General features: G+C 41.8%; 1 protein-coding gene across 1 annotated transcript in view; it reads left to right on the top strand.

Annotated features, from left to right (window-relative positions):
• The window catches only part of LOC142803616 (neprilysin-like), a 128,276-nt gene that overhangs the window by 58,827 nt on the left and 42,446 nt on the right, over positions 1-27,003 (top strand). The window contains exons 9-14 of the mRNA XM_075888995.1: positions 10,572-10,705; positions 14,964-15,207; positions 15,277-15,375; positions 16,811-16,888; positions 21,588-21,697; positions 24,999-25,057. Coding sequence (XP_075745110.1) covers positions 10,572-10,705; positions 14,964-15,207; positions 15,277-15,375; positions 16,811-16,888; positions 21,588-21,697; positions 24,999-25,057 — 724 coding nt within the window. The remainder of the gene's footprint in view (positions 1-10,571; positions 10,706-14,963; positions 15,208-15,276; positions 15,376-16,810; positions 16,889-21,587; positions 21,698-24,998; positions 25,058-27,003) is intronic.

Raw genomic sequence — 27,003 nt, 5'->3', positions numbered from 1 at the left:
ACACAAGGTAGTTTGTTAGCAGCTTACACAGGATATAGCATAGGGTACGCACGAAAACATGTCAAATTGTTCTTGGGTTGTAGTACAGACTCAGAGTTCTTGGGTACCCCTTTAAAACAGTGCAGAATATGTTGCATGCAAATGTGATACTGTGAGCATGTTTTACAGTAAGCTATTCATATAAACAAGTATTATGGAAACAGCCCCATCAGCACTATACCAACAATTTAAGACTCTGTGTTGTTATAAAGCCACAGCAGCGAAGCCATTGGGCTGAAGGTCAATTGATTGTGCATTCACATACTCAATGCAAATCCACACATCAGAAGTAATGCGTCATTCCTTCTCATATTGCCTATGCTACAGACCACAAACAAGCTAAACGATACGTTTGAAACACCTAAAAAATTGATTCAGTTTGAATGTGCGAGATCATGTACACTCACATTTGTATGTACATAGTGATTATATTGCCCCCTTTCTGCTCCTGATTTCCTCAAAATAAAACCTCAGCTATGTCCAAACACGAGCTTTTAAGCACTAAGCCTGACAAATCACGAGAATCGTAACTTATTGCACAGAAAACAACCTTAAGTGGGTCGTCGAGGATGACACTGTGCACGTCATGCTCACGCTAGTCGGCATGCATGTTGTAAGATGCCTTCTTTGCAACATATTTGCCCATTCATTATTTGTAGTAGCACCATGGTGTCGCATCAAACACCAATAAAAAAACTGTACCCATTGAGTAATTTTTAGTAAGAATCAATCCAAATCAGTTTTCTCAAAACCCGCCTGAACCCAAGCCAAAAAATATATGTAGCCAATTTAGAGCAAAACGTTCAAATGTAGAACATCACACTGCACCAGCAGTACCACAACTGAAGTTATGTTTTTGGAAGTGCGTCTGCAACCACATTGTCAATTGCTATACCAGTTTTTGGTTCGAAACAATTAAAGTGGTTCAATGCAAGTGTAAACAGCATATGTTGCCACTTACATGGTGAGTTCAACTTTAACAATTCTCGTGCAGTGACGTTTTTGCATGGAAAACTGGCTCCCAGAAAATTGCAGAGGGGGTTACTAATAACCAACAATTGCCAGCCATTCAGTAAGTACACGTCTAGAGGCAGCGCCAGCAGTGGTGGGGAGGTTGTAGGAGGCTGGAGACCTTTGAAAATTTCCACCTGCCCCCCCCCCCCCCCCTGCCACCACAAAAGGAAGCATAGTGAAACGCAGCACACAAGTTCTCTGCGTCCCTGCCACCTGAAGGAATTCGCGTATCATGGGTGACCCCCCATAGTAAAAAAATCTATGCGCCACCCCTGTATGCCTTTGTTTTCTGCTACCTGTCACTTTACTGTCGCATTGGTAGAGCGACCGCCCCATTGTGGCCTCGTGCCACAAATGGGTGATTGTCTAGTTTCCCTTTCTGAACTCTTCTGCCCCCTTGCAGGTTCCCACAGAACTTATTTGCATTGCTTTGTTGTCTCATGTTACACAAAGCAATTTATTATTTCACAAACATTAACAAGCTTGCATTCCTTCAAAATTATGCATTATGCTGTACCCTCCAAAGGAACCATGTGTTTCAAATGATGCATGCTGCTTTTCTTGCATGTTTTCAGTAAAGGTGACAAAATCAAAGCATTTCAATCTAAATAATTTCTGGCAACACACGTGACATATTCAAGTGAGAGTATTCATTGGCCCAAAATAAATAATTTCTTGTGCACCCTTGCGGTGTGCATATTATTATGATGATAAGAATAGAAGGGTATTTTATGCTTCCTGAGGAGCAAAAAAGATGTACATTTATGCGAAACAGTTTGCTTTCATGCGCAACCAACACAAGTAGTATTGACCAACATCCTACGCAAAGTGAAATCTTACATTGCATTTCTACATTAGGACAAAACTATTTACTTTCTTGTGGGTACCCGCATTCTAGTCATAATATCTGCTGAAGTCACTGTAGTGCTCAGATTCTAGTGTTACGGCCTATGTGGTTACTGTAACTCATAATGATTTCTTCAAAAAACTGTGGTGGTGGCAACGTATGCTTTGGTACCACATTATGTCAGCTGCATTTTCACTGGAAGGAGAAAACCACCATGCTATGCGAATGAAATATCACAAGGTATGCCAGTAATTGTCCTCTCCTTTCATTTTTAATTTTTATGTTTGCCAGCGCTTGTTTGCTAGTGCCAACCTTGCTCATTCTTTTTGCAAATACTTCAGGATTATGCAAGGAAGATGTTGCCACGTGAAACTCAGCTTGTAAAATATTCTTGCAGGACATCTTCAACTCAGTGTGCACTCAAGAAACAGTGCATCATGGATGCGTACACTTGTTTGAAACAAACTGAGTGGGAACTTTGTTTCGTACAAGTACATGCATTGATGATGCACTGTATGTTTTTCTTTTTATCAACTTCAGTGTGACTGACTTAATGCTGCCACCATGTCACATGTGATGTACGTTGCTGTTAGCAGCAGAAAATAGACTTTCTTGTTGTATTGCTTTCTAATCAAATTCTGTGCTCAATACTTTTAGCACTCCTAATCACCGCTTCCAAAAAATTTCACTTAGTGAATGCCTGGAACAATTGTAATAAAATTCGGTTGACTTTCATATCTAGAACGTGCCTGTCTAAACTGAGCATTTGTTTAGACTGGCACAATCTAATGAGCATGTGTTCACCAGTGAGGCAATGAAGATGGTATGTGCCCATGGGGTATCTCTGGCGAGGCAGTTGTATGTAAATGCAAATGCCTCTGGAGAAAGTGGATGCATTCTGACAATGCAAAGGGACAAGAGGACAGTTATGTTGTCATAAAGTTAGAGGCTTTGGACATGCGGTGTCACATCTACGACATATTTAGTCAACTGACAGTTTCCAAGACCTGGTTTACTGAAGACATGTCTCGTTGATGTGCTAGGGAATGGAGTATCTGGTGAGGAGTTTAAAAAGTAGGCCAGTGGTGCCTCAGCCAGACTAAAAGTCTGTCCAGTGTGTGTAAGAAACTTTGCTGTCACGACGAAGCATCGTTTGTAGTTGTTAATGAGCAGGCCGGCTGACAGTCTTCCTTAGTGTAATAAGAGGCTACAGACAGCGCTGTGCACTCTGATCGGTCAAGGCTGTTAGCCAGGAATGTTTAAAGTGTACCGTAAATCCCTATTTGAAGGTTATCACGTGAGCCACAACCAAGAACTACAGCAGTTCCGCGTCCCAGAATACACTTTCGAGAAGAAGGTGGTATTACGCAAGCTTCACACACTCTTTTTGCTGTTCCTTAAGCAGCGATCACTCCCGCCTGGAGAAGCTGTTTAAATGAAACAGTGCCTAGCACCAGCTGTAACATATTTTCCCAAGTAATTCTGTAACCGGCTGCGCAGACAAAAGCCCACGGAGAATACACTTGGATTGCAACGAAGGAGGGGCTCAAAACTCAGAGAAATTAAAGGTGTACATTTCGTCTCATGGCTGATTGTTGTAGCATGCAACAGGCAACGAGGGAGAGAAGATTGCAGAATCTTGATTTGAACTGTTCATGCAACTAGGCCCCTGGGATGTTAGGCAAGTCAACAGTCGCACGGCAGCTTTCATATCTCATGCAACTATATAAGTGTGTTGATAGGCACACGTGAAGAATACAGAAGATCCTGTTTAGTGAAAAAAAAAAAAGTGGATCCCTGCAGTTGGTCTGGGCCAGGTGTTGACCCAGTGTGAGCTCATTCGAGTACAGCCAAGTCATAACCTTGCCCTATCGTGCGCAAGGCAGATACCCAGACCCACTGGCCCAAGCTCGACAAGTGCGAGCCTCTGCCTCAACCTCAATCTATGTGTGTTATTGTTGCCAACATGCTTCACACCCGCCGCCAGGCCTTCGACTCCTCCTTGGTGCCTGACTCAGGCTAATATCAGGCATACCTGGCATCCAGAAAAAGGCAGATACGTCGTCACCTGCTCTTAGGCAGCTTGCTCTACTCTTGTTATACGACACGTATCAAGGCTGTATACACGTATACACCGATGGCTCTGTTTTACACAAGAGTTCAACGGCATCATTTGTTATACCAATAAAAGACACGACAAGAACATTCAAGACCTCCCACCTTACGACATCTACGGGAGCAGAACTCACAGCTCTTCCTGCGCATTGCAGTTCATCAGCGATCAACAGCCATGAAAATGGACAATTTTCAGTGACTCAAAGGCGGCACTGCAATACCTTCTATCAGCTTTATGCCACGGCCCGTGCGAACTGCTGGTATTCGAGATTGCAGAAAAGACTCACCAATTCATTGAGAAAGGACATAAAATAGCCTTTCAATGGCTTTCAAGTCATTGTGGAATAATTGGCAATGAACGGGCCGATCGAGCTGCCCGTTCTGCCCATACTGAAAGCGATCATATCGATTCCGCTCTCCAGAGCTGACGTTCCACGGAAACACCGCATGCTTGCTTGCAAGCGCACCACGTCACAATGAAACGAGTCATATTTCATCCATGTACGGTTATGTATACCTTAGACCCAACTATCAGTCTTCGAATTCCTTGAGAATTACGCCGACGAGACGCTACTATGCTGTGCAGATTATGGTTGGGCGTCGCATTTACCAATGCGTACGCGTTCCGCATAAGAATGGCTGACACTGCTGCATGCGACCATTGCGGCAGTGACGAAACAACTTGGCACATTCTGTGTGAATGCCCACAATACTGCACGCAAAGACAGTCACCCTGCACTGTACTAGATGAACTGGACAACCAGACTCTTTCGGAAGATAGAATCCTGCGCTACCGACAGGACTTCATGTCGCAGAAGAAGGCTGTGAAGGCGCTCCTACGCTTCTTGCATTCAAACGGCCTGTCTAAACGACTGTGATCGGAACTCCCTGAATGTGTGTGCATGTGAATATTTTTCTAATTTATTTTATATCTCTCTATCTCTATCCTCTTTCCAACCCTTTTCTTCCCCCATGTACAGGGTAGCGAACCAGTTCTTCTAGGTTAACCTCCCTGTCTCTTTCTTTTTGTTTACTTCTCTCTCTCTCTCTCTCTCTTGGACATGTAATTTACCTTCGTCGTCCATTCACGCCACGCAATGCCAAATTTGATATATGTGAAGCTAGCGAAACGGCCGTGAGTGCATCATGAGTGTGGCATGTAGTTACTTTGTTACATGACACGCATGTCATGATTATCCTCTTTGGACGTGTCACTTTTGTTCAGCATGTAGCCCGTCACGCCATACCAGTTTTGCAACATGTCATGTGGCCAAAAGCACCACAAGAGCAGTAAGACCATGAAACGTAAATCATGACATTCATGACATACATGCCATGACTTGCATATTACGACTAGTCACTTATGCTCATCATACAGTCATGTTATGCCATTATGGAAACCACCAGGAGAGCTAAAATCGTAGGTCGCTAGACAGACAGACAGACAGACAGACAGACAGACAGACAGACAGACAGACAGACAGACAGACAGACAGACAGACAGACAGACAGACAGACAGACAGACAGACAGACAGACAGACAGACAGACAGACAGACAGACAGATAGATAGATAGATAGATAGATAGATAGATAGATAGATAGATAGATAGATAGATAGATAGATAGATAGATAGATAGATAGATAGATAGATAGATAGATAGATAGATAGATACGCTCAGGGTAACCGAAGCTTGCTAAGGAATGCTTCGCATTTGAAAGTAATCCATAGACATCGAACGCGGCATTCTTCTGACCTCGCACTCTTCTGGCCATTTTTCTTTATTTTTCGCCAGTGCCCTGCCCCCCTACTATACAGCCCGAAAACTTTGTAGTACAGTTTCGAGCACATGCTGATTTCTTTCAGAGGCATCGAAATTTTAACTGCTTTATTATAGGGGGCGCCAATCTACAGCGAAATAAAAACCCTATTTGAAAATAAAGTGGCCTGGCATTGACTTTGCCTCTTGTACTCCTTGACCCGACCCGAACGAACGCAAAGTTATATGAAAGTACAAAATCATTTTTTTTTGTCACCACATATAGCAGCTTCGCCAACAGCGTGGCAGCATTTTCGACCGAAAGAAAAAGCGCTGCGGTGCGGAGAAAAGGGCGGGCCACGCTTACCTGTGGAAACACGCGCTCTCCGTGCTATTGGGATGGCCGGAAACACATAGTTTCATACAATATCATTGTATGAAACTCTATGGCCGGAGAGAAACCCGACACGCACCCGCAATCTCGGAGGCCATGAGCTGGTGATTGTAGTTTATTGCTTAATCACTAGATAGCTCCAAGTAACACTCCAAGACGAAGGTGTTGACGATTAGGCGCTGTCCATGTGTCCGTTGTCGCGTGCGCTGAACTAATACTGTAGGAAGCAGCCTCAGCTGTAACGTACGTAGCGCGCTAGCCGTTGCACACATATCGCCTTGCACGCGCTAAATTAAAACTCTCTATTGTCTGGTTACCCTGAACGTGCAGCGTCACCTGTGACTCTCTTCGTAGGTTTAAAAAGATTGTAAAAACGTTTTCATGGTGTGAATCTTAGAGCCGAGAGCAATTCATGGGCAACCTTTGGGGGATCAAGATAGTCAAGCACCATGTCTTTGAGCGAGTGCTATGTACATGCCGATGGTGAACCTCCGCCTTTGAATGACATTAAAAGTGAGGTGACGGTGCGAATTCTGTATGTATGTTACCAGTGAAACGCGCATTTGCTGCGGCATTCGTGTCTTCTCGGAGCTGTCGGCAAACCACAATCACGCTTTCGCGTGCATTTGTGTATAGCGTTCGGATTTCTATTGCTTGAATCCCAAGTTTGTCACGCGGCTTTCAATTTATTAGGAGGTCACTCTGAAGAGACTAAACTAACGTCTGCCCTGTTGAGTCTTTGGCACCATTTCAATGCGGTGTGTTCAGTTTCATAACTGTTTCACTTTTCCTGGGGTTCTCATCGGATATTAACAAGGTCGTATCGTAAGTTCAATGACACCTTGAATGTTTTTTCAGCTCCTTTGAAAGCACAATGATGCGCACAAAAAAGGTATTCTATGTCCAAGGCCTTCTACCTGGCCCACCGAATTTTTCCTCCACCCAGTGAGCAGCTGAACAGGATGCAGGTGAAGGCTCTACGACAGCTGCAGACGCACACGTATCCCAACACACCACTGTTTAACAGACTATACCCCAATATATATCCGACGAATATATGCAAGATATGCCATAGTGAGGTTGCCACATTAAATCACATGCTCTAGGACTGCGCTAGAAATCCGCAAGGTGCTAAATCCGGAACCCTTCCGCCGCGGTTGGCCGCTGCCCTGTGCAGTCCCAGCCTCGGTGACCAACTCTGGCCCGTCCAGCAGGCCCCCGAGGCGGCGGTCATGCAAGGTCTTGACGTCCCCACGCGGGAGACCTAAGGCCGGTCGTCGAAAGCTCTGCCGGACTTCCAATAAAGTTGTTACTAACAAATGTCCCCTTCAGCCATGCATGTTTTTTCAGCCCATGTTTCATTTCAGATAATATCCACGCCTGATCATGCAGCGTGTTCACTGATCCGAATGTCGATTTGGCAGTTTTGACAGCTTGCTTGGTATTCGTCATATTATACAATATTCGCTAGGATGGAGCATGTTTTTGTTATACCAAGATTAGCCCCTTACAATCGCGTTAAAAAATCGCGAAACCATCGAAGTTTTTATCTGCCTTGGTTCCTTTTTCAACCCATTTTCATAGCAGCAGCTGTATACCGCCGGCGGCTCGGGCGCATGCAAGGATATAATATTTTACGTGCCGAAACCATCATATCATTAGGAGGCACGCCGTAGTGTTAGACTTCAGATTGATTCCGGCCACCTGAGCGTTTTTTTAAGTGCACCTACATCTATTTGAAGTGTATACGGCGGGACGACAACTGACAGAGAGTGCACAGACATCGAGCGTCACTTCTGTTTTCATTGAGCATCATACCACCGTACGCTTGAAATATGCAACACCAACACGCCCTGTCTATCATTATTGCACCAAAACTGAGCGCACTGTTACTTCGTTTCACTCCCGTGGAAATGCAGCTGGTGTATGTGGGAATCGAACTCACGACTTCGATCGTATTACATCACAACACTTTATCATGCTAACTTATCGGTGGGCGTTGCTTGCAAGACCTGCCAGTATAAACGCTCAGCACGACCCCACAGCATAAATCTGTTTACACTGAGTGGTGACGAGAAGTCTACAGCCATCAGCTGAATAAGTTTATTAGGAGGTAAGTCTGTGAGACTCCAGATGCAGGGTTCACATGGCAGTATTTTAAGTGTATTAGGCTAGCAAGCTTCGCCGCTTTCGCACAAACAATGGTTATCTCGGAAAGCCAATCCGCAATCGCGAAATTTACATGGCTGTCTATTTGTTATAGTTTCAGTTTACAAACGCGCTTTCTTTTATTATGAATCCGGCCATCGCGTTTCTTTCAGTTAATTAATAGTTTGTAGTACTGTGCATAACGAAAAATTTTCAAAGTAACGAGAACGCGGAGTGTCGGTGAACTGCCGTAATCCACTCTTGACGCCTTTGCTTCTCGCAGTGCTCGCATAGAAAATGGTAGACCTTGACGGGAAGTGTTCAGGCCTTTGTCATGTTTCAGCTTTTGTAGCAGCTCACAAACAGCAGTATAGTGCATGCCTGCCTTCCAGGATAACGAAGGAGCGGCACCCATAGCGCGCAAAATGCGACGTGAACGCATCAAGGAACACGTTTTCCGTGCGTGCAATGGCAAAAACCCAGCAAGCGGGGCCGGTCCGAGCGACCTGTGCTTTGCATTCTCTCCGCTAGGGCGGAAACGGGCACTGTGCAAATTGAGCCTGTATTCCCTACATGTATTATATAGCCAGTTGTTTACAGTTGTGTAACGATCCCAACAACAACACGAATATTAGCAACACCAGAAGCGGTAAGTTCATATGAAGCACTGGTGCTCGCGAGGATGGCAGGCCTGGACACTGCTACATAAATAATCTTCAGCGGATGGTACTTAAAAACTTGACATAACGGCTGTAACATAGGGGTACACATGTAACTTCATGAAATTGGATAGCCAGCACTGTAACCCCAGTTGACGTTTCACGAACATTAAGGTTTATTCCACAAATAGTTCGGAGACTTGGCGTAGCATTGTGGTAAAATGCTTGATTGCCGCGTAGAATGCTGGGGTTTGATTCCTGTTGGGGCCCTGGCATATACTAATTGCATTCGTCGGGCAAACGCATCTGATGTCAGCTTTTTCTTAATGCTCACGCGCTGAAATTGCCCATATGTCTGTGCTCGTCGTTGCCGGGTATATATAAACATGGTAGATATAAAGGTATTGTGGCACATACCCGCATACCTGCAGGTACATACCCACCCGCGGGTGTGTGCCACACATCTGGCGGAAAAGGCTTGACGACGTACGTGATGATATTGGGACATTATTCATGTCATGACGTGTGTCATATTCGACAAACCAACTTAGCCTCCCATACTAATTTTGGTTTACCACAAGTTAAGGGGTGATCACGGATGCACACTGCTTCACCCCATCATCACGGGAGCACTCCTGAAGTAGACATACATACATACATACATACATACATACATACATACATACATACATACATACATACATACATACATACATACATACATACATAAATACATACATACATACAGACGGTACATACATACATACATACATACATACATACATACATACATACATACATACATACATACATACATACATACATACATACATACATACATACATACATACATACATACATACATACATACATACATACATACATACACACATACAGACGGTACATAGATAGATAGATAGATAGATAGATAGATAGATAGATAGATAGACAGACAGATAGATTGGTTGATTGATTGAAATACTCTCAGTATGCAAAGAAATCGCATTTAAACCGGCAGCGTGGATGCTACGATAGTTTTGAGCAAACAAATGTAAAAGTAGGGTGCATTTCACATGAAATAAGTAGAGATCTAGATAATGCAATCTCTCTACAAAGCAAATTGTCTTATTCAGCGGCACACTATAACTCGCAATACTTTATCAAATCATAGTTTCACTTTCAACAATGATTTAATTATGTTCTCTATAAGATTTAATAGCAAATATTCCACGTCAATGCTATAGTTCATTTCTGAGATAGATTATTTGTGGCTTGTATTGTTAAAGTTTTACTGCATAAATTTAGAAGTGCCAACACGACGTATTTCTTTTAAGTGCATTTTAAGCGCAATTTCATTGCATGATAGGAACTCAGGGGCAGATAGAATCTTGAAGCGATGAAAAATCCTTCGACCACGGCATGAGGTTGAAGCCGATGCTTTGACAAGTGAAGTTGTCCTTCCACGAAGACAAGTTCATTGTGAAAATTTTGGTTCCAACAACATTCGCCGTCTTACAATTTTACTCAATTAAATTCAAATGCAGGAAGAAAATAGAGTATTAAAGTATTGCCACGTGTTTTACCCATTTTAACAGGTTCCTATGGATAAAATATTGAATAAAGATCTGAACGCAATAAATTTTACTGTAAAGAATGAAACAATTGTAAAAGTGGACTACGTGGACTATTTTAAAAGCGTACTCCAATACCTGAAGAATTCAAGTAATAGGTGAGGAAAACAAATCGTTTTTGTTTCTTTATTTCTTGAAAGGTACCATGTTAAACTTTTCATCAGTGTTGGCGGTGCCGATGAAGGTTTCACAATATTATTACCGATAAAGATGCTAACTATGACGCGACAGAGTTTGCATCCTGGATGGCAGCTTTGAAGCTCACAAAATTTCTGATAACTTCGGCATCTGTCGGAGTGCTATTCTAGTCTCTGGCGGTGCGCGACAGAAATAAAAAAAAATCGGTGAAATCAGGTGGTTTGAGCACGTGGAAGGTCCATACTGGCTGACCAGTGTGGCCTTGGTGCACTGGTTTGATGTGCTGGATGTCACGTGGCGTTAAATAAAACAATCAGTCATAAACACAGAGATGCACATTATGACGTGAAGGGTGAGGGTAAAACGTTTTAGCTAGGATTTTCTAGCGGCTACTCTAGAGTTGAAATAATCTGAAACTTTGAAGCTAGTTACATGGTTCTGAGCTGACACCAAAATCTTAATACGGTGAGTTCAGTGGGGAACAACGACATGAGATACATGCTCAAGTTTAAATCTGACAATAGCTTTATAAGCAATTGGTTTAACAAAATGAAAGTGGTGCCATGTAAATGTCATGGCATATGAATCAAAAGGCGTGGTAATAGTGGATTAATGTGAGCTATATATGGTCACCGAATCATAGGTCTTTTGAAATATGAACAGCCTGATATTTTATCAGGTTAGTAGAAACTATATGACTATTGGTAATCATGTAAGTAGCCGGCATATGTGGTTTCGGTGACAATAATGAGAATCTAGTAACGTTTTATTTCGATAAAGTGACATTTACCAAGTCGTACACCACTGCTTAATGTGTGATAGGTCATTCTGTAGAGAAGAAAAATTGGTTGAGTCGTGTATAGGACACAATATTACTTAAAAAGGCAAATGTCAGATTCAACAGGAAATATAATATTGTTAATATATATTAACAATGGAAAAAAAAAGGCTTGAGGACGGTGCCCTGGGGCATGACGGAGAAAACGGAAGCGTTCAAAGGGGTGGCTGTAAATATGAACGAATAGTTTGACGTTCGTTATGAATGCTTCATTTCGATTTAAAACATGCTGGCAAAGGTTTAGACACGATACTTTTAACGGGAGATGAGACTGCGGTACATTATCGTATGATTTTTCAAAGTTTTAAGTCAATGTATCAACTCGGATGTTATGGTAGTCGTGGAGGTGAATGTCGAGCAAGAATAATGTGAAGTCTGGTATGATTGATAATCATGAAAATCGGACTGGTTTGAGTGAAAAGAGCTTACAACTGAAAAAAGAAATACGCAAGATGTGAAAGGGGGATGCGTTTCATGATTTTAGAGCGAACACTAGTGAGCAAGATTAGAGAGGGCTCAGTATGTTACCTGCGTATGAGTGATCTTGTTTATTTCTTGATCACGTCTTTTAACGCCGATCTTTTAGAACATGTATTCATTTGACCCTACAGTAATTCATGCGCTACAGTTACACCTTCATCATTTGATTATTTCGTGTTTTTTAGTCCAAAGCCTAATAAACTATTACAACAGCTTCTAGAAAGAACTCATTTGTTTATTTTTTCCTTTTTTACGTGTATGTGAGCATCTACATAAGACGTGCTCTTATTAATGTGGCTTTAACTTAAAATATGCGAACATTTTACGTTTGACTATATTTTGGTTTCTACTTTTGGTTTTTGGCTACTTTTCGTGTTTGCATTTCGCATTGTTTATTCTTAATTGTATGGTTTGTGCCTTTCTTATATGTATGATTGTTTTGGTTTATATTTATCAGTGGTATTTTTTGCTCATTATGTATTATTGACATCTTTTAACATTCGCACGCGTTTCGCGTTGCTTAAATGCATTTCTTTGTACATTCCCCCCTGCTTGGGCCACCTTTTGGACCTGCAGTATTCTTTAAATAAATAAATAAATAAATAAATAAATAAATAAATAAATAAATAAATAAATAAATAAATAAATAAATAAATAAATAAATAAATAAAGACTGTAAGAAGCTTCCTGACTCTTGGTCTGATGGACTCCGCCTGTGGTGAGTGTCTCCTGAAAAATGACTGACAGTAAGGAATTGCCTACTTGTCTAGTATCTTGAAAATTTTTGCAATTCGTACAGCTCATTTCAGTTTTTTGTATTCGACATCAAGATACAATGTAGAATAATGAGATGGGCAGACAACAAATATGCTTTTAAATGTCCTTGAAAACGGCCCCTGACCGTAGCGTTGGACAGAAGTCAGTATAGGAAGAAGAGGATGTGCCTCCATCGTGCGGAGCGTCTATGTTAAACATAGCTGGGCATACTCACTCATGAGTACACTCACTCACGCTCTCTCATACTCATTTGAACATGATGAGTGTGAGTAGGAGTCGGTATGAACGTGAGAGAGTAGGAATGAGTGAGAGTAGAAGTGAGTTTGAACGTGAGTAAGTACTCATGAGTGCGAGTAGGAGTGAATATAAACGTGAGTTAGCATTCCGAGTGTGAGTAGAAGTGAGTATGAATATGAGTGAGTACTTATGAACGTGAGTTGAGCTCAGCATGAACGTGAGTGTTAGTAGAAGTGAGTAAGCACGTGAGTGAGTTCCGAGTGTGAGTAGGAGTGAGTATGAACGTGAGCGAGTTCTCCGAATGTGAGTAGAAGTGAGTATGCACGCGAGTGAGTACTCTGAGTTTGAGTAGCCGTGAGTATGAACGTGAATGAGTACTCGTGTGACTGGACGTGAGTGAGCATTCAGAGTATGAGTAGTACTACGTGTAAATGTGAGTGAGCACACAGGAGGGTGATCGAATCGGCGTGAGTATGAACGTGAATGAGTACACATGAATGTGAGTAGTCGTGAGAGTGAATGTGAGTGAATACCTCTGAGTGTGAGTAGTCATCAGTGTGAACGTGAGTGTACTCATGAACGTTAGTCGGTATGCCGCACAAAAAAACGCGGTGACACACGCAGTGCGTGGTCGGGCTGAGGAAATGCTCGTGCTTGCGTTGTTATCTAGCGGCAGACGACTAGACAAGCGGATATGAGGGCACACACACTAAAGAAAAAATTTATTGTAATATCATGTTAGCTCGATAACAGAGGTTTCAAGTAAGAAGAAAACTGGAAACAGAACTAGCAATCAGAAAATGAAATTTCACTTTTCTTAAAAAGATTAACTGTGACCCCTGCAGCGCATGGTGATCGGCGAGCGTGTAGAAAACAGTGCCAGATACGCATGACATCACGTGGCTGCCATTCTGATGCTTCACCGTTCGTATACGTTGTGTATCATAGTGTTTTCTAAAAATAACTATAGAGGGGACTCTGGCGCTGCGATCGTTCAGCGACCATGCGAATCATGGGCATGACGTGAATTTGCCTATTCTCGATGCTTGCGGGTGGTGAACACCCGCACTTGTGGCTTCGTTAATTGCGGTATTTTGGTTTTGTTTCGAAGGAAAAAAAAACAAACCGCTTTTCACTTCGTGATCCAATTTGAAGTGGTAAGTCTCAAGTATTAAGGTTAATATTACGATTTTTTTTCTTGCAACTAGGAATGCCGACGCCGACGCCGACACTAGGATTTCTCCTAAGCAAGCTCTTTAATGTTATCACGTTATTTAAGGAGGGGGGGGGGGATCTGTGACGCCTTTCAGCCGCATAACAATAGTCATCATTTATTTCGCATGGACATTGATTATAAACAACCGCGAATGCATGACCGCATTCTCCCCTTTTTGACATATCCGATTACTCAATGGCTGCTTTTACTCAGTGGGCATTGGCGTTACACATATATCTGGGCTTTCTTATGCCTTATTGCGTTTGTACCTCTGCGTTTTTTATTCTTTCTCGTCACTTCTTTCTCTCAGAGAGTCTGTTTAAAAAATTCTCTTTTCTAACAGTCAAAAGACAATGTGCATATACATTGACCAATGCTTTAGGAAGTAGAAAGGCACCACGCCCTATCTAGACAGTATTAGTTTTACAATTATTATTATTATTATTATTATTATTATTATTATTATTATTATTATTATTATTATTGCTGCCGCTGCGGCTGCGAAAACTCTCCTGAATGTTCTTCGAGCAAATTATTGGTTGCATGAAATGTTATTTCCGTGACGCTGGTGGCTGATAGCGAACACTTCCCTAATTGCGAGTATAGATGGTCAAGTGGTATTTCAAAAACTTTGCGTCAAACCAAGCCTGTTCCTTCTTTTTTTTTTCAGAAGCACTGTGATGAACTACATAGGCTGGGCTTTTGTCAGAGACATGTCTGAAGCGGAAGGAACTGAGCTTCACGAACTTTACTTAGAATATAAGAACAAGACTGTTGTTTCTGGAATTGATGAGAAAGACAAAGGAGACATTAAGACGCGTTGCATGCGTCAGCTGCTTCGGCGTGATGTAATGTACAGTGCCGCCGTGCATGTTTACAGTAAAATTAAGTTCGATAATGACTCAAAAGAAGAAGTAAGTACACAAGTTGTTGGAACTTTCGAGCCTTGAAGCGTGACCATGTACTCTTACCATTTTTGGCAGGTAAAGAAGATCGTGAAGAATGTAAATTTAACGTTTCAGTACGTCGTAAAGCATAACACGTGGATGTCAGAAGGTATAAAGAGGAAAGTGCAGGAACGGGTAAGACCTCAGTGTGGTCATTGAAACATTAAACGCAAATAGACTTTAAGCGTTCGTTTTTCTAAATTGAATTCACAAACATGAGAAACAAGCTGTCCACAGTAATACTGGGTGGAAACTATCGCTATGCTGTCTTCTTGAGTGGTGGCCTATGGAGACGTGCAAAAATCTGACGCGTGATAAAAAAAGCTGTTCTAAGGGCACTGTTTGAAAAATCATGTCAGCAAAGGAAGGAGGAGCTCTGGGGGGAGGGGTTTATTCTATCCAGTTTAACTTGCTAATATGGTAAGCCCTAGTCAAGCTCGAGTAGTATAGATAGAAAACACTCCAGGTAGACTTGATCCTGGTTCGGCTCAAAAAATAAAACTATTTTTGTTATCTACGAAGGTTCCTTTGTAATAACCTCTTATATTTCCTTTGTAGCTTGGCACAACTCCTAGGTTGACGGTGATTTTTGGTTCTCATTCATGAAACGTTTTGAAGAGTGTGCATTTCCGTGTAGGTAATTTTGCAAGATATAAAAGTGGCGCTATAAATTATAATCACTTTAGAAATCTTTCAGCATCTGCCATGCTGCCGCAACTCTCTGGAAAAAGCGCCAATCAGAATTCATTGCTTCTGAGCATTCCATCAATTGCATACAGTGGGATCGTACATAGCTATTGTTTTAGTAGAATATTGACACGAAAATGTTGTAGCTTTTGTAAACGTTGCAATTCGGTGGGGCTTGACATTGACTCTAGCCGCGGGATTGGTTGCAAAACAGTAATCTGCTTATGTAATGTACCGTGGAATGATTTTAGCGAACTAAAACTAATATAAAAGGGCAAATACAGCAATTGAGAATACCACAATATAGGTTCTGCGTAATTGTGATAAGTGGTAGAACACTGCTGAAGGTAGCACATTATGACAAACGATTTAATCTGTACTCAGTTGCAGCATCAATTATTATCTCTGCACTTCGTTGTTTTATCCAGCTCATTATTGCCGCAATATTTCATATCTGTGTGGTAAGCTCTCATTGTAGACCAACCACTGCGAAAGGTGTAGGTTTCTCGTTTGATGGTCAGATGATAATTAGTTTTATACGTGACAGCAGTGACTTGAAGAACACAAGATAACCTGTCATGCTACTGTGTATTGATTGAACGTCTTACATTTTTTTTTGAAAAGGGGGGATTTTCTCAAATGCTGTAGATAATATTGAAAGATAAATGAAAGTCGTGAAATATATATTTTAGTGCGACACTCTGCAATATTTAAGGCGTGGCGTCCGGTAAAGTGTTATGTTTAACAGCATTGCTTTCTGCGCACTTCTGCCACATATCATAAATTGCGCCTCTGTTTTAATTTTACCTCCCCTTCAACTTCTATCTTCAGTATGAAAGATAATAATGATAGAAGTTAAAGTCAATTTTCTGTCTGCTTGCAGCTGAAGAAAATAAATCTCGTGATGGGATATCCGGACTGGATATTAGATGAGGCCATTATAGACAGGTTGTACCAGTTTGTAAGTGTTAAATCTTGCTTGCCGGTTTCCTACACGCATGCTGCACGTACAGGTACACATTGTAGTGGATTGTGTATATATATATATATACACAATCCTGGTGACTTATATATATATATATATATATAAGTCACCAGAAGAAGCGAACGAGCAAACGAAAAACGATGCTTTATTGCCAACGTTGCGGCCGGGGACCGGCCTTCGTCAGGGCATACGTGCATATTACACTAACACGCACTTGACATAGCATGGGGGCCCCCAATTGTGAATCATCACTCTTAGCAATATTGACATACAAGTTAACAAAAAGATATTCAGACATGCGCAGCATTTTGTTGATAGCGGAGCAGCAGCGCGCTATACAGAATATGGTAGGGCAAGGTTGATTGAAAGCATAGATACAAATAATATGATGGACACTTGTGACATCGCAACATTTGTGAATGAACAAAAAAAGGGCAATGCCATGGTAAGTTACGTTCGTTGTCAATGAAATATACATGAGCATATTGTCACTATTGATGTAACAAATGTGGTAACAGAGTGTGCATGCATTCTGGTCAACTAACTAATCTGTCAACAATGACACCGCAACGTAATCACGGCAGTGGACAAACGTGTATGTGGGCTACGGCGGTTGATTTATCTGATTTGCCGGTAAAAACGTAAGCCTCCCTGGGTTTTCGTTTATTCCAGACGCTATGGCGTTAAATTTATGAATAAGAAAAGATTCACGAACTTCCCTTTCGTAGTGCGATTTGAAACCAGATTCGAGTATTGTGGCAGTTATGTTGTCGAAAGAGTGGCCTGGGGTAGCGAGGTGTTTGGACAGGGGAAGACTAGGCAGGCACCTGACGTGTGACCTGTGATTATTAAAGCGCAACCGGAAAGCTGTCCCTGTTTGACCAATATATTGGAGGTCACACAATGAGCATTGGAGCAAGTAGATTGCATTGCTCGTGTCACAGTCGAAATTGCCTTTTATCCAGAGAGTGAAGTTCGACGCAGAGCTCTTAACAATACGCGACGTGGTCATGTGGGGGCACACCTTGCAGCGTGCCTTGTTGCATGGGTGACACCCCACTGGGGCTGGCGTTGATAGTTTGGATGACGTAAGTATGTCTCGTAGGTTTCTCGATCGGCGGTAAACTGCTCGTGGAGGCTCCGGGAAGACGTCTTTGAGACGATTGCTCTGCATTAGTATGTTGTAGTGCTTTTTGAGGATCGCGTTAGCATTTGGAATTGACGGAGAATGTGTCAGAATTAAATTGATGTGTTTCCGGTGCGCAGGTTCTTTATTTGATTTTAGAAGCGCTCTTCGGTCAATTGCATCGGCGCGCATAATCGCATTGTCGATAATCTGAGGCGGGTACTGTTGTACAGTTAGGGCATCACGAAGCTTATCACAGTTTTCAACAAAGTCTGAATTTTCAGAGCACAGTCTTTTGAAACGAAGTGCTTGACTGTAGGGTATACTCGTCTTACAATGTTTTACATGGCTGCTTTTGAAATGAAGGTATCGGTGAGCGTCGGTGGGTTTTCTACATTTCTGCAGTTCAGCGTGACATCCTGCAGGCTTATGGGAACCGCATTTCATTCAAAGGAAACCTCACATTCAAAGAACGGAATGCAGTTAAATGTTTACAAGAACGCACAGATATTGTAATAAAACCCGCTGATAAAGGAGGCGCAATCGTGATAATGAACACAATGGACTACGTTTGTGAAGCTCAGAGACAGCTAGATAATGACACGTTTTACAAGCGACTCAGGGTAAACCCCACCGAGGAATTTAAGGACATCGTTACTGATACAATCAAGCATTTAATACTGGATGACAAACTTCCCGATAAAGCAAAGTACTCATTAGTCCCACTGAGCCCTGTTCCAGGAAGGTTTTACCTATTGCCTATAATACATAAGCCAAATAACCCCGGTCGTCCTATAGTGTCAGGCATTGGCACTGTCACCGAACTACTTTCAAGCTATGTCGATGGCCTGATTAGTATACTACCTCCAACTTTTCCATCCTATCTGAAGGACACTTCTCATTTCCTCGCTGACATCATCGACCTGAATATACCTGCTGACTCATTTCTGGTAACATTAGATGTTGCGTCACTTTACACTAATATTCCCCACAAAGACGGCATTCGTGCAGTAGTGGATGCTTATAACGACTCATCATGTGACAAATCTGTTGATAGCTGTACATTAGCCACATTATTAAAACTCATCCTGGAGTTTAACAATTTTCAGTTTGACGGTGTTCACTACGTACAAGTTAGTGGCACTTCAATGGGCACCAAAATTGGTCCAAATTACGCGAATATATTTATGGGCCAATTGGAAAATCATTTTCTTTCAACCCGCAGACTACAACCATATTACTACAAACGTTTTATAGACGACATATTTTTTATCTGGCATCACGGTGAAGCGGAACTAATGACTTTCATTGCAGACTTTAACAAGGTTCATCCATCCATTTCATTGTCACATTCGTACTCGAAGGCATCCATCTGTTTCCTGGATGTAACAGTATCCCTTTGCGGCGAAAAATTATCTACTAAAGTATACAGAAAACCCACCGACGCTCACCGATACCTTCATTTCAAAAGCAGCCATGTAAAACATTGTAAGACGAGTATACCCTACAGTCAAGCACTTCGTTTCAAAAGACTGTGCTCTGAAAATTCAGACTTTGTTGAAAACTGTGATAAGCTTCGTGATGCCCTAACTGTACAACAGTACCCGCCTCAGATTATCGACAATGCGATTATGCGCGCCGATGCAATTGACCGAAGAGCGCTTCTAAAATCAAATAAAGAACCTGCGCACCGGAAACACATCAATTTAATTCTGACACATTCTCCGTCAATTCCAAATGCTAACGCGATCCTCAAAAAGCACTACAACATACTAATGCAGAGCAATCGTCTCAAAGACGTCTTCCCGGAGCCTCCACGAGCAGTTTACCGCCGATCGAGAAACCTACGAGACATACTTACGTCATCCAAACTATCAACGCCAGCCCCAGTGGGGTGTCACCCATGCAACAAGGCACGCTGCAAGGTGTGCCCCCACATGACCACGTCGCGTATTGTTAAGAGCTCTGCGTCGAACTTCACTCTCTGGATAAAAGGCAATTTCGACTGTGACACGAGCAATGCAATCTACTTGCTCCAATGCTCATTGTGTGACCTCCAATATATTGGTCAAACAGGGACAGCTTTCCGGTTGCGCTTTAATAATCACAGGTCACACGTCAGGTGCCTGCCTAGTCTTCCCCTGTCCAAACACCTCGCTACCCCAGGCCACTCTTTCGACAACATAACTGCCACAATACTCGAATCTGGTTTCAAATCGCACTACGAAAGGGAAGTTCGTGAATCTTTTCTTATTCATAAATTTAACGCCATAGCGTCTGGAATAAACGAAAACCCAGGGAGGCTTACGTTTTTACCGGCAAATCAGATAAATCAACCGCCGTAGCCCACATACACGTTTGTCCACTGCCGTGATTACGTTGCGGTGTCATTGTTGACAGATTAGTTAGTTGACCAGAATGCATGCACACTCTGTTACCACATTTGTTACATCAATAGTGACAATATGCTCATGTATATTTCATTGACAACGAACGTAACTTACCATGGCATTGCCCTTTTTTTGTTCATTCACAAATGTTGCGATGTCACAAGTGTCCATCATATTATTTGTATCTATGCTTTCAATCAACCTTGCCCTACCATATTCTGTATAGCGCGCTGCTGCTCCGCTATCAACAAAATGCTGCGCATGTCTGAATATCTTTTTGTTAACTTGTATGTCAATATTGCTAAGAGTGATGATTCACAATTGGGGGCCCCCATGCTATGTCAAGTGCGTGTTAGTGTAATATGCACGTATGCCCTGACGAAGGCCGGTCCCCGGCCGCAACGTTGGCAATAAAGCATCGTTTTTCGTTTGCTCGTTCGCTTCTTCTGGTGACTTATAATTCGACCGGAATCCAGGAAGACTTTCAAGAAATATATATATATATATATATATATATATATATATATATATATATATATATATATATATATATATATATATATATATATATATATATATATATATATATATATATATATATATATATATATATATATATATATATGCGTTTGTGTGTTTGACACACCCACACATTTTTTATGTTTGGCAACGCTACGTGACGTCTATTCGTCGTGAGTCATTGATCACAGCTTATTAACACATTTATTTCAACACCTGTAGTGACGACGCTTTAGGCCTTTTCACCAAAACAATGAGATATATTGTCCCCATTCTAACACGAAATACTAAAAAAATCTCAGAATGTTAGGTGAGGTCAAGAAACTTTGTCACAGGAATACAGTTAAGCTACTGCACGGTATATTAGCCCTTCATTTATACGGTTGTATGTTATGCTTTTAAAAAAACAGCCGTTATGATGAACAGATAATGAGTTTATCAAAGCATGTCACGCACATTTCAAACGAATGTAGACACTTCAGGCAGCGTGCATGATCATTGGTTGCGTTGCAGTCCGCAGAAAGCTTGCACACTGTCATGTTAAAGCTGTGGTGAAGCACCTTTAATAGTAACGAAAAATTAATCGAAACCCGTCATGCTGATAAATTGGGAAAATTTCAAATTTTGTGTCTACATACAGGTTTCCTACAAGAAAAACCCAAAGTCGTTTGTGAAGCACTTCTTTCAACTTCAGGAGAATGATCGCTATCAGAACCTTCTCAAACTTAAATCAACCTACTTCAACAAACCGTGAGTATTGTCACTTTATGACGCAATAAAGCATTTTAAAAATGCAGTGTTTTTGTAGGAAATTGATAGCCGCCCTTGTGAGTGACACACACTCAAACAGACAAACAAATCAAACCATGACAGCATACCTTACCTTTGTCAATTATCTCTTACTGTAAAGAGGGAAATAATAAGTACCGTACATCTTTGTCAATAGACAGCCGTTCCGTCATACCACCGTGGATTGTCAGTGGTTGAAATGTGTGGATCAACGCAGCTTAGATAGTACGCAACGAACTGCCACTCAGCCTAAAGGACTGTACCACGCCTAATGGATGGCGTCCGGGCAAAGCCATTTCTGGCAATCTTTGAAGGAAAATATACGCCTGCTGCGGACAACTCTTGTTCTCAGCGCCTTTATTGACGGTGCAGACGAATGAAATTATTTTATTTACTACAATTTATTCTAGAAAAGCTTTACAGTGTACAATAGAAAGTTTACCTGCTGCATATAGGACTGCAAATATTTGTTTTTCTCCATGAATATATTTCTTTTTTCAGAGGGTGAAGAATAGAGACCGGGTTTCAGGCAGATGTCTATTTTGTTCATTGGTATTCTATCGTACCGCTTTGATATATGAGCGACAATTATATGTTAATAAATGCTTTTATAGTGTTTTATAGTGACTGTAAAGGCCCGTTATGGGTTTTTGTACCTTAACGCTCATAAACGCCCTTAAAAGCTTATAGTAAAATTGGCACCCATATGATTATTTAGCCTGAAGTTTATCTTTCGAGTGCAGTTTAAAAACGCTATACATGTTACTGGGCAACATTGACTGTTCGGACCTGTATTATCTTCAACGTACTAATCTTGTTCAATCAGCTGTCGGAATCAACTCTCCTGCAGGCACCCTGTCTCGAGCGCTCGTTCAAAAAGTGGTTATGATTAGGATTAGGATTAGGTTGTTGTAAATAGCCTGTGGATCTAGCCTTGCATAATTTGCAGGCAATTACCCAGCCCGGTTTCCCTTTTGCTAATTGTAACTAATGCCCGCTAGAACCCATTGTGACACGTTTGCGAACATGACTAGAAGCTTTTGAGTATAAGAGTTACTGCCTTACGACATCAAGGTCAGAACTAATTTTCAGTTCACGAGAGGGCGACAGTCAGGAAGGTTAAAGCTGTTCTCTCTGTGGATAGCCTGCTTGCGCGTCAACATCACGTTACTTGCAAACACTATATCAGGATACTTGAAAGTTCGAGAGAAACTCTGATTGTGAATAGTGCGCCATTTCTCCATGTACAGCAAGTAATCACCAATGTTTCCGAAGAACTAGAAGCCGATAAGGTACCTTCGAGGTTATGATTAGTCTTGATCACGACGAGAGAGTTTTTACGCTTAAAGAAGTTTTGATAGTCCATGCAAGTGAGCACCATCGGATCCTGTTGTCGCTTAAGCTATAAAATGTTTCCAAGTACAACTACATACACTTCATTGACATCTATTGACGTCAGGCGTTCTTTTTCAGCGTACGAGCTCGTTCTCAGTGAGAGGGGGCACAGTGTTAAATCAGGAGATTGTGGTAGTTTGTTATTATAGCGAGAGCATTAAAGAGCTCGTTTCACATGAATTATGGTGTTGTTGTCCGCGTCGTTGGTTGCGAGTGAAAAAGCAACGATTTGCCCATGATCAAAAAACGGGAAAGCTGGAAATAAAAAAGAAATAAGTATGTTCCGTTTCAATAAAAATCGAACCCAGGTTGTCTGCGTGGCAAGCAGGTGTCCAACGACCAAGCATTATATCGCCTGAAACAACAACAACAACAACAACAACAACAACAACAACAACAACAACAACAACAACAACAACAACAACAACAACAACAACAACAACAACAACAACAACAACTGACGACACTATATCAATCTCATGTAGTGAAAAAGGCTCATTAGCACAGTCAGTGCTAATGAGCCTTTTTTTTGCTAATGCTGCCCCGCCGCGGTGTTCTAGTAGCTAAGGTACTCGGCTACTGACCCGCAGGTCGCGGGTTCAAATCCCGGCTGCGGCGGCTGCATTTCCGATGGAGGCGGAAATGTCGAGGCCCGTGTGCTCAGATTTGGGTGCACGTTAAAGAACCCCAGGTGGTCGAAATTTCCGGAGCCCTCCACTACGGCGTCTCTCATAATCATGTGGTGGTTTTGGGACGTTAAACCCCACAAATCATTTTTTGCTAATGCTAATGAGCTCCTTAGCACAGTCAGTGCTAAGGAGCTTAGAATCGCACGAGGCATCAGCACATGTGGATTGCGGACCGAGGGGGTGTTTTAAAAGCCCGCGCATTAGAAAACACTCAGACATATTTAATCATCAGCTGCACAAAAACATCAACAAAGTGAGCGGCTGCGTAGGTGCGCGCGTTCCCTTATAGAGGCGTATACCTTCGCTGATTCGCAAAATGAAAAATTATGCCGTAGTGGGCACTTGAGAACTGTACTTGAAGCGTGCGCGTCGTAGAATAGCTTGAAACTGCACAGTCGTTCGTTTTCTTACTGCACAATTGAAGCATGCACCGAGAACCAAAGTAGGATTGTAACTGATAATTCGATGCTCATGCAGCCCGATTACACTTTCGTGTTTTACTCCCGTAAGCAAAGCTCAAGCGTCCTTCAAGTTTTTGTTTCCACAATTGTCATAATGACTGTTCGGCTGCTTTCCACGTGCTCTGCAAACAGATTAATTCAGACATGTTCTCTTGAAATGAGCGGAAGTGTATCGGTAATTGTTGGAACGCTTTACCTGTACAATTACGATAACCTCATTTTTACTGCGAAAACTGCCACAGTTTCACCTAACAGTCCTCATGCGAAAACACGTTGACTTCGTGAGAAATCGTCGTTGCTTTTGTATGCATTATATCTTTGTTTCTGTCTTTGTTTTCTTTCAATTTAGTTGCGTCAGTCAAACATAGATTAGCGTTTTTCAAGCCAATATCCTCAGCTTTCAATATTTTTTCATGTCTGTTTTACTATATGCGACTTTTATGTAAGCGATGACAAGTCAACATGAATGTGAGCAGTGTGACAGAAACCGTCGTGAGAGCGCAACTAAACAGAACACACGAGAAGAAACAGACAAGAACGGGGGCTTGTTGAACAGTGTGCAAGTTATCGCAATTGGTGCATCAGTATTATGAGACAACTACAACGCAATGTTCAGGGGCCTAATATGTGACTTTTAATGTTAACAAATTCAGCTTCTGGGGATGAATGTGCAGCGTTGAAGCAAGTGCATCCACCTTTTGTTTCTCTTTTCTTCAGATATGAAGGAGTCGCTTTGAGGTCACACGCATTTTATGACGCAGCCACAGACACAATGGGTATGGATATTTTCAAAGATACTATTCTTGAACCGTTTCTATTGCACTCAAAGCGCATGTGTTGATTTTTTGAGGATGAATTTAAAGTTAATTACATCGTGGTATTGGGTAGTAAAACCTGAACAACTACAATAGCGTTATCCCGTCCCATGGTACAACGGGCGAAAGAAATGCTATTCACTGCAAGTACCAGATGAGTACCTTGTCCTTGGCATGAAGACAAAATAAATGAACTAAAAAACAGGCAATAGTTCTGTCAGGTAGTCCGTACTGTAAGAATCAGTGTTTTGCGATGCACTCAGCAACGAGCTTTAATGTAGCATCTTGCTTGTCGATGAACTAATCATGGAGTAAGTGGTGATATGGCGTACGGAATGAGCTTCTTGTTAAGACTGGGTTTTTTATATAGGAATAGGGCAGGGGGGAGGGGGACATTAGAAAACACTGTGTGACACTTTATATAGCTGATTCCAGCTGAACATTATTCAGTACGTAATATAATATTATTTGGGGGGGGGGTTTAAGTCCTAAAATATTATGATATGATTTTGAGGAATGCCTTCGTAAAGAGCCCCAGAAATTTCGGCCAGCTGGGGTTTCTTAAAGGGACACTAAATACAACTATTAAGTCAACGTTGATTGTTGAAATAGCAGTCCAGAAACTTCATAGTTTTACTTTTGTGCCAAGGAAGGGCTTATTTTGAAATAAAATCACGTTTTAGTGGTCCGCATCGGGTTAGCACACTTTAAATTAACCGCCTCAAGAAATGGACCAACTCACGTCAGTGTTGCCATGCACAACGTTTCCCAGCTTTACTGCGCGGTCACCGACACTAGTCGACAAAAGGAACGCAGCGGGAGCCACAGCAGCAACAACGGCTATTGATCAGTTTCCTGCCATTGGCTCCGAGATGACAGACATGTTCTGGTTCAACTCCACCCCGCTAGATGGCGCGACCTGTCCAGTGTAACCACGCGAAAAATGAGTTTTCGAACCACTCGCGCCATTCTCCATAGCAACACCTGGTGGTTCTTTTTTTACATGAATCAAATATGAATCACACAGAAATGAACAAGCAGCTTTGTATTGCGTCTCTTGATGCACGGAAAATTCGTTATTCAGTGCAGCTAGATCTATTGCCAGTGATTAAATGTAGGCGGTTAGTCTGACGTCATTTGTTTAATTTTGATAATGTTTTACTGCGCCACATGTATTCTTGTGCATTTACATCCATTTCCCGGTAAGTAGGGCACTGCTGTAGATAATATTGTCGTTTTAGATGTTCTAATACATTGAGCTTTCACTCTCACATAAATTGTTATTTGGCTTTAGTGCCCCTTTAACGTGCACCTTAATTGAAGTATACCGGGCATCGGAGCTTTTCTAGTCATCTGTGCCACGGCTGCTGCGTCGTGTATGGGCCCTAAATGCACTAAAAATAAAAATATTAAGCAAAGCAAAGTGATTATAAAGGCCTTGAAAAGAAGCCTTAGATGCCTTGGTGGCGTTACGTTTGTTTCTAACGCGTGCTGTGCCGATACGTCGAGACGCGTTGATCATTCGAACTTGATGATTCAGAGAAGGTAGAATGTTCTGTGTCGTCACGCCCGCACCTAATAGATAATAGAAAATACTTTGGATAACTGACAATACCGCATAACTTCGTAAAACAAGCGTCATTTTTTAGACCTTTTCCAAGCTCAGCTGTTGTTGGTAAGCGCGCGGACGCAGAGACCCGGCATCATTATTAGAGTTGCAGTTCCTCAACCGAAATAGATATTTTGAGGGAGTTTTTCAATAGTTTGAACGCAGCCATTTGTCGAAACCAAAGAAAGCTCATTAAAATCATTCAGAGTGACTTCATTGCATAACCACGACAAGCTCGCCATCAGCGTGGACGAGCTGAACTCCTATTTGGCAGGGAAATAGTTACTAAGTAGAAAAG

The sequence above is a fragment of the Rhipicephalus microplus genome, chromosome 3 (genome assembly GCF_043290135.1).
Source record: "Rhipicephalus microplus isolate Deutch F79 chromosome 3, USDA_Rmic, whole genome shotgun sequence".
Lineage (NCBI taxonomy): Eukaryota > Metazoa > Arthropoda > Arachnida > Ixodida > Ixodidae > Rhipicephalus > Rhipicephalus microplus.
Note: the sequence above shows the minus strand (reverse complement) of the source record. Positions and strands in the feature narration are given on the sequence as shown.